The sequence below is a fragment of the Pogoniulus pusillus genome, chromosome 4 (assembly GCF_015220805.1).
Source record: "Pogoniulus pusillus isolate bPogPus1 chromosome 4, bPogPus1.pri, whole genome shotgun sequence".
Lineage (NCBI taxonomy): Eukaryota > Metazoa > Chordata > Aves > Piciformes > Lybiidae > Pogoniulus > Pogoniulus pusillus.
Window position 1 is genome coordinate 47,095,643 of NC_087267.1, and position 18,398 is coordinate 47,114,040.

At 54.2% G+C, this 18,398-nt stretch overlaps 1 protein-coding gene across 4 annotated transcripts in view; it reads right to left on the minus strand.

Moving 5' to 3' along the window:
• Positions 1–3,322: 3,322 nt before the first annotated feature.
• The window catches only part of NRF1 (nuclear respiratory factor 1), a 72,526-nt gene continuing 57,450 nt past the window's right edge, over positions 3,323–18,398 (minus strand). For 2 of the 4 annotated variants that reach the window (XM_064142777.1, XM_064142774.1), the window contains 2 exons: positions 3,524–3,717; positions 3,323–3,425 (listed from right to left, as the gene is read on the minus strand). In XM_064142777.1, the coding sequence (XP_063998847.1) occupies positions 3,554–3,717 (164 nt within the window). In that variant the 3' untranslated portion in view covers positions 3,323–3,425; positions 3,524–3,553. Of the gene's footprint in view, positions 3,426–3,523; positions 3,718–6,193; positions 6,399–13,066; positions 13,124–18,398 lie in introns of those variants that run through there. The other 2 variants (XM_064142776.1, XM_064142778.1) reach the window with 2 other exon arrangements.

Genomic DNA, 18,398 nt, shown 5'->3' on the forward strand with positions numbered 1-18,398 from the left:
AGCCATGGGGCCTCAACCACCTCCCTGGGCAACCCATTCCAGCCTCTCACCACTCTCCTGCTCAGCAACTTCCTCCTCACCTCCAGCCTCACTCTCCCCACCTCCAGCTTTGCTCCATTCCCCCCACTCCTGCCACTCCCTCACAGCCTCAAAAGTCCCTCCCCAGCTTTTTTGTAGCCCCCTCCAGATCCTGGCAGGCCACAAGAAGGTCACCTGGGAGCCTCCTCTGCTCCAGCCTGCACAGCCCCAACTCTTTCAGTCTGTGCTCACAGCAGAGCTGCTGCAGCCTCTGAGCATCCTCCTGGCCCTGCTCTGGACATGCTCCAGCATAGACTCATAGACTCAAGCAGGTTGGAAGAGAGCTCCAAGCTCAGCCAGCCCAACCTAGCACCCAGCCCTGGCCAAGCACCCAGACCATGGCACTCAGTGCCCCAGCCAGGCTTGGCTTCAACACCTCCAGGCACAGCCACTCCACCACCTCCCTGGGCAGCCCATTCCAATGCCAATCACTCTCTCTGACAACAACTTCCTAACAACATCCAGCCTAGACCTCCCCTGCCACAGCTTCAGTCTGGGGTCCCTTCTGTTGCTGGCTGCCTGGCAGCAGAGCCCAACCCCACCTGGCTACAGCCTCCCTGCAGGCAGCTGCAGGCAGCAATGAGCTCTGCCCTGAGCCTCCTCTGCTGCAGGCTGCACCCCCCCAGCTCCCTCAGCCTCTCCTCACAGGGCTCTGCTCCAGGCCCCTCCCCAGCCTTGCTGCCCTTCTCTGGGCACCTTCCAGCACCTCAGCATCCTTCTTCAGTGCTCTGCTCAGCCCCAAGCCAGAAGAAGAGGACCGAGGAGTAGACACATCTGTAACAATTTATTGAATGAGGCAATAACAGACACTGGGAAAACAAAGAGAGGGAGGTATGGGGGGGGGGGTTGGGGGTGTCCATGCTCTGCTACTTGCCTGGATTTTTGTCTGTCTTTTTTTTTTTGGGGGGGGGGGGATGAGGGGAGTGGGAAGAGAAGGATAAGGAGGAACCACCTGGGACTAAAAGGAGCACTGAGGTGAAAGCCACTGACAGCATCACAACCACGATAAAAAATAATAATATTAATAATAATAATAATTAAAAAACGACCCCCCCAAAAAAAAAAACCCTCCCCACTCCCACCTCCCTCCTTCCCCCAAAAAATACACCCCCCCAACCACCCAAACAACATCCAACCCCCCCCAGAAGCCATCAGAAAGAAGAAATCAGAACAAATTTGCAGAACCTATGGGAAAAGATTTTTTTTCCCCCCCTCCCCTCGTTTCTAGGTCCAGGAGAAATGGATACAAGGAGGAGTTCCTGCCTCTGGGCCAGATGGGAACAAGGAGATTCCAAGCAGCTGGAAGGTGGAAGTGGGGTCTGGAGAGATTGCTCAGGGGTGGTTTGGAAATGAGGGTTAAAAACTCCCCTTCAGCCCTCCCAAAGCCCAAATGGAATGGCAACTGGTGGAGGGGATGGGGAGATGGGGGGCAGGGGGGAGATGGTGGTGGTAGGGGGACATGGTGGTGGTAAGAGAGATGGTGGTGGTGGGGAGATGGTGGTGATGGTAAGAGAGATGGTGATGGTGTTGGGGGGAGATGGTGGTGGTGGGGAGATGTTGGTGATGGTAAGAGAGATGGTGGTGGTGGAGGGGATGGTGGTGGGTTCCACTGTGTGTTGCCACATGGGTTTGGCCCATGGAAAGTCAAAACTTCTCCTTCTCCCCTCAAAAAGCCAAATGAATCAAACCAAATTAAACAGCAACTGGTGGAGGTGCTGGGGAGATGGGGGGGGGGAGATGGTGGTGGTTGAGGGAGATGGTGGTGGTGGGAATGATGGTGGTGGGTTCCACTGTGCGTTGCCATATGGGCTTGGCCCATGGGAAGTCAAAACTTCTCCTTCCCCCCCAAAAAAAACCCTCTCCACATGGGTTTGGCCCATGGAAAGTCAAAACTTCTCCTTTCCCCCCCCCCAAAAAAACCCTCTCCACATGGGTTTGGCCCATGGGAAGTCAGAACTTCCCCTTCTCCCCCCCCCCCAAAAAACCCTCCCCAGGTGGGTTTAGCCCATGGAAAGTCAAAGCTTTTCCTTCCCCTTCAAGCAAAAGTCCTCTCCTGTTTGGCTTGGCCCATGGAAAGTCAACTTTGCCCCCCTCAGCCCAAACCCCAGCCCAAAGTGAGCCTTTTGAACTCTCATGGAAACGTTTTTGGGTGATGGAGATTGAAAACTGCAGTGGAGATGAACACAGAGGGTGGCTTGGAGCTGAGAAGGTCCTGCTGCCTTCAAGTGAAGGCTTTCCTGTGGGATGTGGACTCTCCAGGGCTGCTGTGGGGTCTTGGAAGGTGCTGAGAAGGTCCTGCTGCCTTCAAGCAAAGGTTTTCCTGTGGGATGTGGACTGTCCAGGGTTGATGTGGGGTCGTGTAGAGGTGACAGTGGGGAAGAGGCTGAGCCCAAGCTGGCCCTTTGGCAATAGAAGCTGCAGGACCATGGTGGGTGAGCAGGGAGGGGAGGCTGGGTGGAAGGCAGAGCCTCTCTAGACACGATTCCACTCTGGCCTAGCCCCACGAAGCCAGCCAACCAAAAGGTAACAAAACCAATACAGAAAGAAAACCCCAAACCAGAAGAAAAGCAACCCAAAAGATCTCCAGTGGCAGCTATGTGTGGAGAGCTGAGGAGCAAGCAGAGGTCTCCAAGCGTGCACCAAGTTCTGCAGTGTGCACCGAGAGGAGGCGAGCGGCGCGCGGCCGGGGCGGCGCAGGCAGACGTCCTCGTCACCCCCCCTGCACTCACACGTGCCTCTTGGGTTTGCTTTTTATCCCAGGCAAGGAGCCTTTCCCAAACTCTTTTCCTTGGTTCTGGTGGGGGTTGGAGGCAGTTTGGGTTGGTTCATTTCTTTGCTTTTTGTCTCTCCTCAATACAAAAGTCCAGGTTAAAAATCTTTGCCACTTCATTAACCAAGCACGGAGCTGAGAGGAAGGTGCCGGAGCCATCCTTTTGGCTTGGGCTTGAGGCTGTCCCACCTGAAGCCCTCAAGGGGAGAAGGAAAGGAAGCAGATAACGGTGGTGGGGATGGGGTGAGGCTTGGTTTGAAACCTCTTCAGAAAGGAAAAGTCTCATCACAATTTGGCTTCTCAACTCCTAGGAGGGCAGAGCTGGCGCTGGAAAAACGCACTTCAGACGCAGCCTCTGCTCAGAGGAATTGGGAGTGATTTTCTCTCTCTCTTTCTTTGTTTCTTTCCTTGTTTTTGTTTAATCCTTTAAAATCAAAGAAAAAAAAAACCCAAAAGAAAAGAAAAAAAAAAAACAAAAAAACCTCAACCCCCTCCCCCCCTTCCTCAAATAAAGGTTCACAAAACCTTCGCTTCGCTTCCAAAGCTGGGAGATCTCTGATGCAGGTTGATTGCATCCCTGGAAAGGTGCAAGAGAACAAAATGGGATTCATCAGAGTTAAAAAGAGGTAAAGGGAAGGAAATAACCAACCCAACCCGACCACATCAATGCATCACCATGATCTTGGGTCTTCTGGGTGGGCATCATCACTGCTCCAAGGTCACCACTTCCACCGCTTGCCCGTCCATGGTGACGGCGTTGTCTGCTATCCTGGTGGTAACGGGGGCCATGGCCACCTGGACAGGGCCATTGCCCTGGGCCAAGCTGGTCACCACTGTCTGGTACATGCTGACAGGGATCTGGACGAGGCCTGAGGAGATAAAAACACCAATGGGTGCATGAGATCTAAGCATGGTGTCACATCCAGTCACCAGTGGTGTTCCCCAAGGACCAGCGCTGGGCACAGTCCTGTTCGACATCTTTATTGCTGCTCTGGAGCAGGGCATTGAGTGCAGCAGCAGTGAGTTTGCAGCTGGCACCCAGCTAGGAGCAGTGTGGAGCTGTTGGAGGGTAGCAGAGCCCTGCAGAGGGACCTGGCCAGGCTGGATGGGTAGGCAGAGGCCAATGGGATGAGACTGAACAAGGCCAAGGGCAGGGTTCTGCACTTTGGCCACAACAACCCCAAGCAGCACTGCAGGCTGGGGCCAGAGTGGCTGAGAGCAGGCAGGCAGAGAGGGCCCTGGGGGTGCTGGCAGAGAGGAGCTGAAAATGAAGCAGCAGTGTGCCCACAACCACTCCTGCTCAGCTCAGTGCCACCAACCAAGGTGACCAACACAGCCACTCCTGCTCAGCTCAATACCAACCAAGGTGACTAACACAACCACTCCTGCTCAGCTCAGTACCAACCAAGGTGACCAACACAGCCACTCCTGCCCAGCTCAATACCAACCAAGGTGGCTAACACAGCCACTCCTGCTCAGCTCAGTACCAACCAAGGTGACCAACACAACCACTCCTGCTCAGCTCAGTACCAACCAAGGTGACCAACACAGCCACTCCTGCTCAGCTCAGTACCACCAACCAAGCTGACAACAAACCAGTGAGGACCCTGAGGATTTTGTGATGTCAGTGATGGAAAGATGTGGAAAAAATCACCAAGGAGCAACAGGTAGAGCTGGGAAGGGGAAAGGGAAGAGTGAATCTTGCAGCCTGGCAAGACAAACTTCACCTTTCCACTTTAATGTTATGTTGGCCTGCACACAGCACCACCTTTGGCTTGGCCAAGCCAGGCTGTAGCCACCTCACACATGACACAACTGGAGCTATCTGCAGCTCTGCTGAGGAAACAACGAGGCTTTTGAGGTCAGCATCTAGGATGGCCAACCCCTGGAAAGAACATCCAACAGTTGGCTCCTGACCTGGGCTTCCTCCAAAGGAAATAACCAGTGGAATCACTTTTGATTTGGTTTCTGTGGCAGGGAGAAGACCTCTGTCCCAGCAGGGGCACTTGGTTAATACCAGGAGGCAGCAGGGTGTAGGGCTCGGGGTCCTCAGGTAACTTCACTGTACAGACAGTGCTTTGCTGGCCTTCAACATCCCTCCTCTTGCCATCCCCCCAGCCTTCTGAGAGCTAGAACATTCCATGATCCCCCAGCCAGAGGGTTATGGTGATGCTTGGCCAGCTCACAGCCCAGTGGAGGCATTGCTGTCTTGGTGTGACGGTTCCACGCCGGTCACTGTGGACAGTGTGGAGTCAGGGAAAGGTACAAAGTTCCCAAGGTGCTTTCCAAGAGGTGCTTTGGGCACCACAACACTGAAATGTGAGCTCATGCTCAGCCCTCTTGGAGAAAATGTACCAGATCCACCATGGAAGTACAGTAAATCCCAGTTTGAGCAGATGCTGGCAGAGATCTGGAGATCTGGTCCGGGCTGCACCTAAGATCCCTGCTCCAGACCAACAACCCAGCAAAGCCTTTTGGGTCATTGGCTCAAAGGAGCCTGCTGGAGCTCTCAAATGACAGTCCATGGCCAACCCAAGGACCAGAGTCTACCCTACACTCATGGACCACAGAGCCAAATCCCTCCAAGCTGCCAAAGATCACCAGAAGATGATCAGTTACAAAACCCCAGCAAGGATCCTCTTTGTAAAGGACAAACTTGTGTCACCCAACCCCATGGAGATGTCTGGAGCTCTGAACCAACACTCTGCTACCCATCATCAACCAAGAACCACAACCTCCCTCAGGGACCAAAGAGTCCAGCTCCTCCCTGCTGTTCAGACATGGAAGGGCTGCAGCCAAAGACCATCAAAAGGTGGTGAGACAAAGACCCAAGCAGGGTCCTCTTTGGCAAGGCTGAGTTTGTGTCAGCCAAGGTGTGCCTGGGCTTGGCCAGATCTTGGAGAGGGATGATGAGACATGAAAAGCCAACCAGGGGCTTCTTTGGCAAGTATTTGTGTCAGCCAAGGCTTGTCTGGGCTTGGCCAGATCATGGAGCAGGAGGATGAGACAAAGACCCAACCAGGGGCTTCTTTGGCAAGAATGAGTTTGCATCAGCCAAGGTGTGCCTGGGCTTGGCCAGATCTTGGAGGGGGATGATGAAACATGAAAAGCCAACCAGGGGCTTCTTTGGCAAGTATTTGTGTCAGCCAAGGCTTGTCTGGGCTTGGCCAGATCATGGAGCAGGATGATGAGACAAAGACCCAACCAGGGGCTTCTTTGGCAAGAATGAGTTTGCATCAGCCAAGGTGTGCCTGGGCTTGGCCAGATGTTGAAGAGGAATGATGAGACATGAAAAGCCAACCAGGGGCTTCTTTGGCAAGGCTGAGTTTGTGTCAGCCAAGGTGTGCCTGGGCTTGGCCAGACCTTGGAGCGGGCAGAAGAGCAGGGAAGCCTCCAGGAGAGCCGGCGCCAGGCAGATCCCTTCCTGCAGGGGGATTAGAGCAAAGCTCCTCAGGGGCTGACGTCGTGGCCTTCCTGCCAGGGCTGGGAACAAACCACAAGCAGGAGAGGGCTGCAAAGTCTGCTGTGCATTAAAGAGGAGATGATCACCCTTGGGAGAGAGAGACGATTAGAGTCCCTGAGATGCTGTAATCAGGGCTTGGATTGGCCTGGTAGCTGCATCTGCTCAGACCTGTGGCCTGATTAGCCCTAATCTAGCTGGCATATGTTAATCTGCAGCCTGCCTCTCAGGGCCCTGCAATTGCATTAAACCCAGGAAATCCAGCAGACAACCCCCAAACCGAGCAGGCTGCAGAGGTGGGCCCAAGATAACCTTATCAAGTTCAACGAGGCCAAGAGGAGGGTCCTACACCTGGGGCTGGGGCAACCTCAAGTGCAGGTGTGCCAGGGACAGTGGCACTGAGTGCAGCCTCAGCAAGGTTGCTGCCCACACCAAGCTGTGTGCTGCAGCAGCCAGGCTGCAGGGCAGGGATCCAGCCAGAGGCACCTGGGCAGGCTGCAGAGGTGGGCACAAGCCAAGCTCAGGAGGTGCAACAAGGCCAAGGGCAAGGTCCTGCAGCTGGGTCGAGGCAATGCCAAGCACCAATGCAGGCTGGGCAGTGCCAGGCTGGAGAGCAGCCCTGAGCAGAGGCATTTGGGGGTGCTGCTGGAGGAGAAGCTCAGCAGGAGCCAGCAGTGTGCACTTGCAGCCCAGAAAGCCAAGCAGAGCCTGGGCTGCAGCAGCAGCAGTGTGGCCAGCAGGGCCAGGGAGGGGATTCTCCCCTTCTGCTCTGCTCTGCTGAGACCCCAGCTGGAGTCCTGCATCCAGCTCTGGAGCCCCTGGGACAAGAGGAACATGGAGATGCTGGAGAGTGTCCAGAGCAGGGCCAGGAGGATGCTGAGAGGCTGCAGCAGCTCTGCTGTGAGCACAGCCTGAAAGAGTTGGGGCTGTGCAGGCTGCAGCAGAGGAGGCTCCCAGGGGACCTTCTTGTGGCCTGCCAGGATCTGAAGGGGGCTACAAAAAAGCTGGGGAGGGACTTCTGAGGCTGTGAGGGAGTGGCAGGAGTGGGGGGAATGGAGCAAAGCTGGAGGTGGGGAGAGTGAGAGTGGAGGTGAGGAGGAAGTTGTTGAGCAGGAGAGTGGTGAGAGGCTGGACTGGGTTGCCCAGGGAGGTGGTTGAGGCCCCATGGCTGGAGGTGTTTGAGGCCAGGCTGGCTGAGGCTGTGTGCAGCCTGATCTAGGGTAGGGTGTCCCTGGGCATGGCAGGGGGTTGGCACTGGCTGCTCCTTGTGCTCCCTTCCAACCCTGACTGATTCTGTGATTCTATAAGATACAAGTTGGGTGAGGAGCAATTCCAAAGCAGTCTTGAGGAGAAGGACTTGGGGCTGTCAGTTGCCAAAATCTCACCAGGAGCCAGCAGTGGTCACTTGCAGCCCAGGAGGCAGCTGTATGCTGGGCTGCATCAAGAGAAGTGTCACCAGCAGGATGAGGCAGGTGATTCCCTGCCCCTACTCTGCTCTGCTGAGACCCCACATGGAATACTGCATCCAGCTGTGGTGCTCCCAACATAAGAAGAACAAGGAAATGCTGGAGCAGGTCCAGAGGAAGCCACAAAGATGATCAGAGGCTACTGGGTCCCCTATGGAGGACTGAGAGAGGCTGAGAAAGTTGGGTCTGTTCTCTCTGGAGAGGCCTTCCAGTATCTGAAGGGAGCTACAAGGGTAGTGGTAGGATTAGAGGCAATGGCTCTGAGCTGGAAAAGAGGAGATTTAGACTGGAGATCAGGAAGAAATTCCTTGCAGTGAGGGTGGTGAGACACTGGCACAGGTTGAGGGTGGTGAGACACTGGCACAGGTTGAGGGTGGTGAGACACTGGCACAGGTTGCCCAGGGAGGTTGTGGAGCACAGAATCACCCAATGTGATCAAAGATCACATTGGGTGATTCTGTGCTCCACAACCTCCCTGGTGGTGTTCAAGGCCAGGATGGATGAGGCCTTGAGTGACCTGCTCTAGTGGGAGGTGTATCAGTGGATTAGAGTTGATCAAGACTGAGGTGGCTGTGGTTGGACTTTGATGCCAAGTCAGATGGTATCAGCAGCTGTATTTTACTTGGGGGACAGTGGTGTGAGGTAGGAATCATAGAACCACAAAGGTTGGAATAGATCTCCATGATCATCCAGATCTCCATGATCATCCAAGCCCAACTATCAACTCAACACTACCATGATCACTATACCATGCCCTTAAGTGGCACGTCCACACTTCTGAGCACCTCCAGGGATGGTGACTCCAACATTTATGTCCCTGTCCAGCCTGTTCCAATGTCTGACCAAGGAAGCAATGAAGCTTAGAATCACAGAAACATAGTTCAGGCAGGAAGGGACCTCCAAAGGTCATCTGGTCCAACACCCCCTGCAGTCAGCAGGGACATCCTCGACTACATCAGGTTGCCCAGTGCCCTTTAGAGCCTCACCTTGAACATCTCCAGGGAAGGAGCCTCAGCCATCTCCCTTTGGCAATCTGTTCCAGTGTTCCACCACCCTCATAGTAAAGAGCTTGTTCATAGAATCATAGAGTCAAGCAGGCTGGAAGAGACCTCCAAGCTCAGCCAGTCCAACCTAGCACCCAGCCCTGGCCAATCAACCAGACCATGGCACTTCTGAGCCTTCAGGAGAGAAGAGTATGTAGCTCATGGAAGAAGGATGAGGGTTAGGCTCCACCTGTGACCAGCCAGCCAAAGGATTCAGAGGCCAAAATCATGTGGTGGTTGACAGAGACATCTCAGCAGGCATGGAGGACAGCAGAAACCCAACCATTTTGCTCCTAAGCTGCTGGTGACCACATTAACCCACCACAAAGGAGTCTGAGGGAGAAGGCTGGGCAGGGGGGATGATGAAGTGGCCTGGCAATTGGTGTGGAGGTTCATCAGCATGCAGGACAAGCAACGTTGAGGGGACTGGGGTCATCAGCACCAGTTTCTGTCTTGCTTTAGCATCTCCTCACCTCTGAGGTGAAGGCAAGGGCAGCAGGAGGAGGAGATACCACCAGCCTCCAGCTGCTGGGAACATTCCAAGTCCTTTAAGACCTGGAACAGTGTCCCATGTGGGGACAGGAGATGTGACTTTTCTCCCCTTTGTATCCAAGCTTGAGTCCATTACCCAAGGTGCATCTTTATCCCCTGTTCAGCATCTGGTGGTTTAATGTGGCTCAGGCCATCTGCTGAGGTGCTCAGAGGACACAGATAGCTAAATCTCCAAGGAGATCCACTCTCCAGTGCCCCAGTTCCACAAACTGCTTCTTTTCTGACCACAGATGAGGTCTACCCTACCCTGCTTATTGATGAAGCCCATCACAGGAGACAGGAACCAGGAGACAAGTGAGGACTCATCAGAGAACATCTGATGTGGTTCCACACTCAAACTCAAGGGACTCCATACAGAACACTGGATCAGGCTCTTAGTGCCATGGTCTGGTTGACTGGCCAGGGCTGGGTGCTAGGTTGGGCTGGATGAGCTTGGAGCTCTCTTCCAACCTGCTTGAGTCTTGTTGATTATGGAGCAAAGCTGGAGGTGGGGAGAGTGAGAGTGGAGGTGAGGAGGAAGTTGTTGAGCAGGAGAGTGGTGAGAGGCTGGAATGGGTTGCCCAGGGAGGTGGTTGAGGCCCCATGGCTGGAGGTGTTTGAGGCCAGGCTGGCTGAGGCTGTGTGCAGCCTGCTCTAGGCTCTAGGGTAGGGTGTCCCTGGGCATGGCAGGGGGTTGGCAACTGGATGATCCTTGCGGTCCCTTCCAGCCCTGCCTGGTTCTATGCTCATTCTTACAGAGGTCCTTCTTCTGCTTGCTGACCACCAGCATAGCTTGAGATCATTCATCCTCTGTGTCATTTGGAGAGCCCCCCTGGCTGAAACCACAACAAGGAGAAATGGCAATGCTCCTGAAGCTCTGACAGCAGAGCTGAGCGATGGCAGCTTGCAGGTGGAGCACTAAACCCAGTGAGCAACCTTGTAGGTTACATCATGGCCCTGAGTTCTCCTCACAACAGAAGCACAGGGGACAGAACAAGATGCATCATGGCCAGCAACAGCTGCATGGGCTGTGGCAAGGCCAGCCCTGAGGCCACTGCTTCCTGCCCTCTGCTATCTTCATTGTAATGATCACATCTTAGGAACACAGAATCCTGGAAATGCTGAGCTTGGAAGAGACCTTTGAGATCATCAACTCCAACCACTTGCCCAGAGCTCACAATCCTACCACTGCTGGAAACTCAGTACCACCAAACCACATCCCTCAGCACCACATCCACAACTCTTTTAGAGTGCTCCAGGCACGGCGACTCCACCACCTCCCTGGGCAGCCCATTCCAGTGCCAATCACTCTCTCTGACAACAACTTCCTCCTCACATCCAGCCTAGACCTGCCCTGGCACAACTTGAGACTGTGTCCCCTTCTTCTGTCCCTGGCTGCCTGGCAGCAGAGCCCAACCCCACCTGGCTACAGCCTCCCTGCAGGCAGCTGCAGGCAGCAATGAGCTCTGCCCTGAGCCTCCTCTGCTGCAGGCTGCACCCCCCCAGCTCCCTCAGCCTCTCCTCACAGGGCTCTGCTCCAGGCCCCTCCCCAGCCTTGCTGCCCTTCTCTCCACACCTTCCAGCACCTCAACATCTCTCTGCAATGGAGGAGCCCAGAACTGGACACAGCACTCAATGCCCCAGTCCCTGGAACCATTCCCAGTCAGGCTGTCTGGGGCTCTGAGCAACCTGCCCCAGTTGAAACCTGCTCACCAAGGGATGTTGGCCAAGATGCCCCTTAAAAGTCTTTTCCAGCCAGACCCTTCTGTGGTTCTCTGAACAAAGCTGTGTCTGTTCCAGCTCAGCTCTTCTCACACACCAGTGCTGGGTCTCCAGTGTAAGGCACTGTACACCCAACCCAATTTGGTGTGGAGGAGAAAAGACAAAGCCATTTCAATGAGCTTTCCTTCTCTGCCTGTTCACAGCAACCAAAGCTGCTGTCTCAGTGACCCATCAAACCTGGTTGAGCTGGGACCTACAGCCCTCTGCCACCAGAAAAGCAAAGGCAGGGATGCCAAACCCACACCATGTTTATATGACTCCTTCTTCACAGTATCACAGTATCATCAGGGTTGGAAGAGACCTCACAGATCATCAAGTTCAACCCTTTACCACAGAGCCTTCCTCCCACTCATTTAGCTTCACCAAGGACTGCTAAAAGCTTGGTGTTTGGTGTCCAGGTGCTGGTTTAAACCCCAAGTTTGGATGCTCAGAGAGGTGGTAAATCATAGAATCAAGCAGGTTGGAAGAGACCTCCAAGCTCATCCAGTCCTATCACCCAGCCCTATCCAATCAACCAGACCGTGGCACTAAGTGCCTCATCCAGGCTTTGGTTCAACACCTCCACCAGGCACTGTAAAACCAACCCAACTTGGTGTGGAGGAGAAAAGACAAAGCCACAGGAGTCTGTGTGCCTACCTGTGAAAAGAAGGCTCTTTGAGCAGACTCCCCAGCTGAAAGCTTAGTGAATAACCCTTCTAAGCCTCCTTGATCAGCTGGCTTTGCTGTGGAGTGAAGGGCAGAGCTGAGGAGATTAGCAGTCCACCATGGGCACAGGCAACACAGTTAAAAATAGAGAAAGTGCAGCAACCTCAGGCTCTGCTCCACTTGGGATCTGCTCTCAGAGAATCCCAGAATGGTAGCAGCAGGAAGGCACCTCTGGAGATTATCCAGTCCAACCCCTGTGCTAAAGCAGGCTCACCCAACAGCAGGTTGGCCAGGTGGGTTTAGAAAGCTCTCCAGAGATGGATAAGCCACAGCCTCTCTGAGCAGACTGCTACAGAGCTCCAGCACCCTCAAAGTCAAGAAGTTCTCCCTCATGTTTAGACAGAACCTTTGCTAGAGTCCAGTTTGAGCCTCCTATGCCTTCTCACTGAGCACCACTGAAAAAGACTGGCTCCATCCTGCTGACACTCACCCTTTCAGAGCTGAGAGCACAGGCACAGAATGCCAGGCTGGAAGGGACCTCCAAGCTCATCTGGTTGGTCCAACCTTTCTAGGTAACAGTAGAGTTCATAGAATCATAGAATCAAGCAGGTTGGAAGAGACCTCCAAGCTCAGCCAGTCCAACCTAGCACCCAGCCCTGCCCAGTCACCCAGACCATGGCACTAAGTGCCCCAGCCAGCCTTGGCTTCAACACCTCCAGGCACAGAGACTCCACCACCTCCCTGGGCAGCCCATTCCAATGCCAATCACTCTCTCTGCCAACAACTTCCTCCTAACACCCTCCCTCACTCTTCTCTTCTGCAGGCTAAAAAGCTCCAAGCCCCTCAGCCTGTCCCCAGGAGAGAGATGCTCCAGCTCCCTCACCATCCCTGTAGCCTTTTGCTGTGCATGCTCCAGTAAGTCCCCATCCTCCTTGGCCTGGGGAGGCCTGAACTGGACCAAACCCTCCAGATGTGGCCTCCCCAGGGAGAAGAGCCTCACTCAGCCTGCTGGCCAGACTCTTCTTGATGCATCCAGGATCTTGTCCATGAGAGCACACTGCTGGCTGATGATCAGCCCTTTACAGGATGCCTGGATGTAAACATATATCCAACATCCACCACCTTCCCCTTAAAAGTGTGCAAAGAAGAGGAAAAAAAGACCCAGGACAGACAAACACAAACCCCTTTGACCCACAGAAACCACACTGTGAAGCACCTCAAGGGACAAGTGACAACACCAGTGCTGGCCAAGGCCCATAACTCCAAAGTCCCACCATAACAATCCACTGACCTGATGCATCCTCTTCCAGGCTCCAGCTGAAATCTGAGTAGTGTGGTGCTAGGAAGCCTGACAATAAAACCCAAGCATAAAAGGCTGAGCACAGGCCAAATACTAGAGATGAGGAGGGGGTAATTAGGTGAGGCAGTGAATGTACTCAGAGGAAACACATCCTTTGCCCTATGAGTAGAAGCTGAGTGTCCACATAGGAGCAACACACCTAACAGGCACAGTAACTCAAACAGTCCTACCTGGGCACAGAACATCCTGTGCCTAGCTGGGAGCAGAGCAAGCAGGAGGAAAAGAATCATCCTGGGCTGGCTCAGGAGCAGTGTGGGCAGCAGGACAAGGGAGGTTCTTCTCCCCTGTGCTCAGCACTGCTCAGGCCACACCTTCAGTGCTGTGTCCAGCTCTGGGCTCCTCAATTCAAGAGAGATGTTGAGGTGCTGGAAGGTGTTTGGAGAAGGGCAGCAAGGCTGGGGAGGGGCCTGGAGCAGAGCCCTGTGAGGAGAGGCTGAGGGAGCTGGGGGTGTGCAGCCTGCAGCAGAGGAGGCTCAGGGCAGAGCTCATTGCTGTCTGCAGCTGCCTGCAGGTGGGGTTGGGCTCTGCTGCCAGGCACCCAGCTCTGCTGCCCACCTGGGCACACTGCTGCCTCATGTGGAAGATACTTCCAGGTTTGCAGATATTTAGGTGATGCATTGGACCAGAGAGCTGATGAGAAATGGCTAACTAGAAGTGAGAGCAGGCAAAGCCCTGCTGGAGAAGCCTCCAGTACAGCTCTCTATTAATCCTCAAGATGAGAAATGAATGAGAAGAAGAACTGACTGCCAAAGTGGCAGTTCACAGAACCATGCAGAGGTAGGGGTTGGAAGGGACCTCTGGAGATCATCTGGTCCAACCCTTTTGTCAAGGCAAGTTCATTGAGGGCAGGTCACACAGGAAGGCATCCAGATGGGTCTGATAAGTCTCTAGAGGAGACTCCACAACCTCTCTGGGCAGCCTGCTCCAGCAGCCTTACAGTAAAGAAGTTTTCCCTGACATTGAGGTGGAACCTCCTGTGCTCCAGTTTGTACCTGCTGCCCCTTGTCCTACCACAGGACTCCACTGAAGGGAGACTGCCAACTTCTTCTTGACACCCACCCTTCAGATACTTGTCAACATTACCAGGATCTCCTCCCTCAGGCTTTTCAGAATAAGCAGCTCCATGTCTCTCAGCACACAGAGGTTTAAATCCCTTCATCATCCTGGCAGGACACTCTCCAGTACATCCCTGCCCCTCTTAGAATCATCACAGAACCATAGAATCAAGCAGGTTGGAAGAGACCTCCAAGATCATCCAGTCCAACCTATCCCCCAGCCCTATCCCATCAACCAGACCATGGCACTAAGTGCCATGAACTGCAGAGCCCAGCACTGACCACAACATTCCAGGTGCAGCCTCATCAGAACAATGCAGAGGGAGAGAAGAGCCTCCCTTGATCTGCTGTCCCCACTCTTCATCACAGTATCACAGTATCATCAGGGTTGGAAGAGACCTCACAGATCATCAAGTCCAACCCTTTACCACAGAGCTCAAGGCTAGACCATGGCACCAAGTGCCACGTCCAACCTTGCCTTGCACCCCGGGACACCACCAGCCTTCTTGGCCACAAGAGCACATTACTGTCCCTTGGAAAACTTACTGACCACCAGTTCTCCATGTCCCAAGAGCAGGAAGCTTGAAAATCCATGGAATCCCAGATGCTTGCCTCACCAGGCCCCTGGTGAGGAGCTGGATGTGGTTTGAAGGCTCTGAGAGGTCTCAGTGAGACTCACGGGTTGGTGCACTGGACCAGATGTGAACATGGGGCATTAGCATATAGGACAGAGCATTTAGCACACGAGGACAGAAAGCAGCTTTTGTTCTGGGGGTAAGGTGAGAGGTAACCAGAGAGCCTCTGGCTCCATCTAAAAACCACTTTCCCAGCACCCTGCTGCCTCCTTCAGCCTCTCACCACAACAGAGCCATCATTCACGGACAACGGCAGGTCCCAAGCCATGGCTCCTCTGCCTCTCTGCTGGGGGAAATGCTGCTCTTAACCCAAGAGAACTGACATCAACTCAGGGAGCCAAGCAAGGTGCACAGCTTCTGGAGAAGGCCAATGGTGTGGGAAGGTTGCCAAAGCTTTATCTCGCAGCTATGGAGAGATGAAACTCTGCTGTCTCTCCTGCAGCCTTAGCGGCATCCCAGCTTGGTGGGGGCTGGCAAGGACCTCTGGAGATCATCCAGTCCAAGCCCCCTGATAAAGCAGGGGCAGCCTCAGCAGCTTGCACAGCATCACAATGGCCAGGTGGGACTGGAATCTTTCCAGACAAGCTCTCTGGGCAGCCTGCTCCAGGGCTCCACCACACTTAAAGGCAAAACATTTCTGCTGATGGAACCCCCTGGGTTCCAGCCTGTGCCCACTGCTCCTTGTCCTGTCACTGGGCATCACTCACAAGAGTCTGGCCCCATCCTCCTGCCCCCTGACCCTGCAGCTCTTACTGAGCAGATCCCCTCTCAGGCTGCTCTTCTCCAGGCTCAGCAGCCCCAGGGCTCAGCCTTTGCTCCTCACAGAGATGCTCTCAGCAGCTTTGGAGCCTCCACTGGACTCTCTCCAGTAGTCCTCTGTCTCTCCTGAAGCAGGGAGCCCAACCCTGGACACAAGTTCCTGCATGAGCTAAGAGGAGGGGAACACTCTTCTTTTTCCCTTGGGAAAAAAAGGGTTGGACACAAGCCCTGAGGGTCTCTTTTCCCCTCCTCTGCAAAGCTTACCCTTCACATCTGACCATAAACCCACTCCTGCTGCAAACCAGCACACACAGCAGGGCCATCACTGTGCCTTGGTGTCTTCCTTAGAGCACAAGAGACCCAATTTGGCACAGATCCCCCTTCTCTCTCCTCACCCCAGTGCAGGACTTGCCCCATCCTCAGCAAGGTAAGCAATAAATCATGGTGAAGACAGCACTCAGATGTGGAAGGTTGTGTGCACAGAGCAAGTTGTTACAGTCCACATTCCAGCTTTTTTCCCTGCCCTATCACTCACTGGCTGGGTTGTGCAGCAGGTGGGATGGGTTCCTGCCTCCCATCCCAGAGTACTTATTCTTGGTATGCTGCTGCCTCTGGCAGATTTCTCCTTTTAAAACCCTGCACATCTGTTGAGTGACAAAGACAAAACCCCAAGCAAGCAACAAAAAGCTGAGACTCTGGCCTGGGGACTGAAAACACAGAACAGTTGTGCAGCCAGGCTGAGCCCAGGCCATGTGGGTTGGGTGGCAGGAAGCCTCATGGCACCCAGCAAAGGCTGCTAGGGCAGAAATCTCCTAGAGTGATTGGCATTGGAATGGGCTGCCCAGGGAGGTGGTGGAGTCACCACCCCTGGAGGTGTGCAAGAACAGCCTGGCTGAGGCACTTAGTGCCATGGTCTGGTTGATTGGCCAGGGCTGGGTGCTAGGTTGGACTGGCTGAGCTTGGAGGTCTCTTCCAACCTACTTGATTCTGTGATTCTAGAGGTTGGAAGGGACCTCTGGAGATATCCAGTCCAACCCCCCTGGTAAAGCAGGGGCACCCACAGCAGCTTGCAAAGCATCATGATGGCCAGGGGGGTTTGGGAGCTCTCCAGACAAGGAGGCTCCACAGCCCCTCTGAGCAGCCTGCCCCAGGGCTCCATCACACTTGAAGCCAAAACATTTCCCCTGATGGAGCCCCCTGGGTTCCAGTTTGTGCCCACTGCTCCTTGTCCTGTCACTGGGCACCACTGACAGAAGTCTGGCCCCATCCTCTCAGCCTTTTCTCCTCTCAGAGGTTTTCTGGGGGCCTCAGCATCTTTGGAGCCTCCACTGGACTCTCCCCAGTAGCTCCTTATCCTTCTTGAACTGGGGAGCCCAGAACTGGAGCTGAGAACCATGAGGCTGTGGAGCCTGGAGAAGAGCACTCTGAGAGGAGATCTTCTTGATGTTGAGCAAGAGCTAAAGGGCCTGCTGAGAACAAGAGGATGGGGCCAGACTCTCTTCAGTAGTGCCCAGTGACAGGACAAGGGGCAGTGGGCACAAACTGGAACCCAGGAGGTTAAATCTGAACATGAGGAGAAACGTCTTTCCCATGTGGGCACTAAAGCCCTGGGGCAGGCTGCCCAGAGAGGTTGTGGAGTCTCCTCTGAAGAGATTCCAAACTCACCCAGCCACTGTGATGCTGAGCAACCTGCTGTGGCTGCCCCTGCTTAAGCAGAGGGAGTTGGACTGGATGATCTCTGTGTCCAGTTCTGGGCTCCTCCATTGCAGAGAGATGTTGAGGTGCTGGAAGGTGTTTGGAGCAGGGCAGCAAGGCTGGGGAGGGGCCTGGAGCAGAGCCCTGTGAGGAGAGGCTGAGGGAGCTGGGGGGGTGCAGCCTGCAGCAGAGGAGGCTCAGGGCAGAGCTCATTGCTGCCTGCAGCTGCCTGCAGGGAGGCTGTAGCCAGGTGGGGATGGGCTCTGCTGCCAGGCAAGCAGCAACAGAACAAGAGGACACAGTCTCAAGCTGTTCTGGGGGAGGTCTAGGCTGGATGTTAGGAGGAAGTTGTTGCCAGAGAGAGTGATTGGCATTGGAATGGGCTGCCCAGGGAGGTGGTGGAGTCTCTGTGCCTGGAGGTATTGCAGCCAAGCCTGGCTGGGGCACTTAGTGCCATGGTCTGGTTGATTGGCCAGGGCTGGGTGCTAGGTTGGACTGGCTGAGCTTGGAGGTCTCTTCCAACCTGCTTGATTCTGCTCCTATGATCTCCTTCCAACCCAAACCATTTTCTCATTCTTGAAACCTCTTAATTCCCATTTCCATGTGCAACTTAAACTGCTTCATAGAAAGAAAACTTCCAGAACACTCTGAGAAGATTTGTCCAACACATCCCAACTCATCTGCAGGTTGGAGCAACAGAAACCAACCAGGGTTCCAAAACCTCTGATGGTGTCTAATTGAAGCTGAACACCCCCAGCTGCTGATCCCTGTGACTTCAAAGCAGCTGAAGATGCTCTATTGATGCCAGCAATACCAGTCAGCTGCCATTAGCTCCATGCTTACCAGCTAAATGCAGTGGTCCTGTTGTGCAGACACCAATTAGAGTCCCCTCCTAATGCTTGGGAAGACAAAGGGGGGATGGGTTTTGATGGGAAGGGGTGGAAGGGAAGAGATCAGCTGGCTCAGGGGAATAGCAGAGAGCCTTTCACTGAGAGGTCTCCCCTTAAATCTGTCCTAGGGCAGCAGTAACAGATGGTCACTTCTGAAGGCTGTTCTCTAGCTTCCAAGAAATGAGGGATTGTCTCAGGCCACCAGTGGACAACTCATTGCAGCCACAAA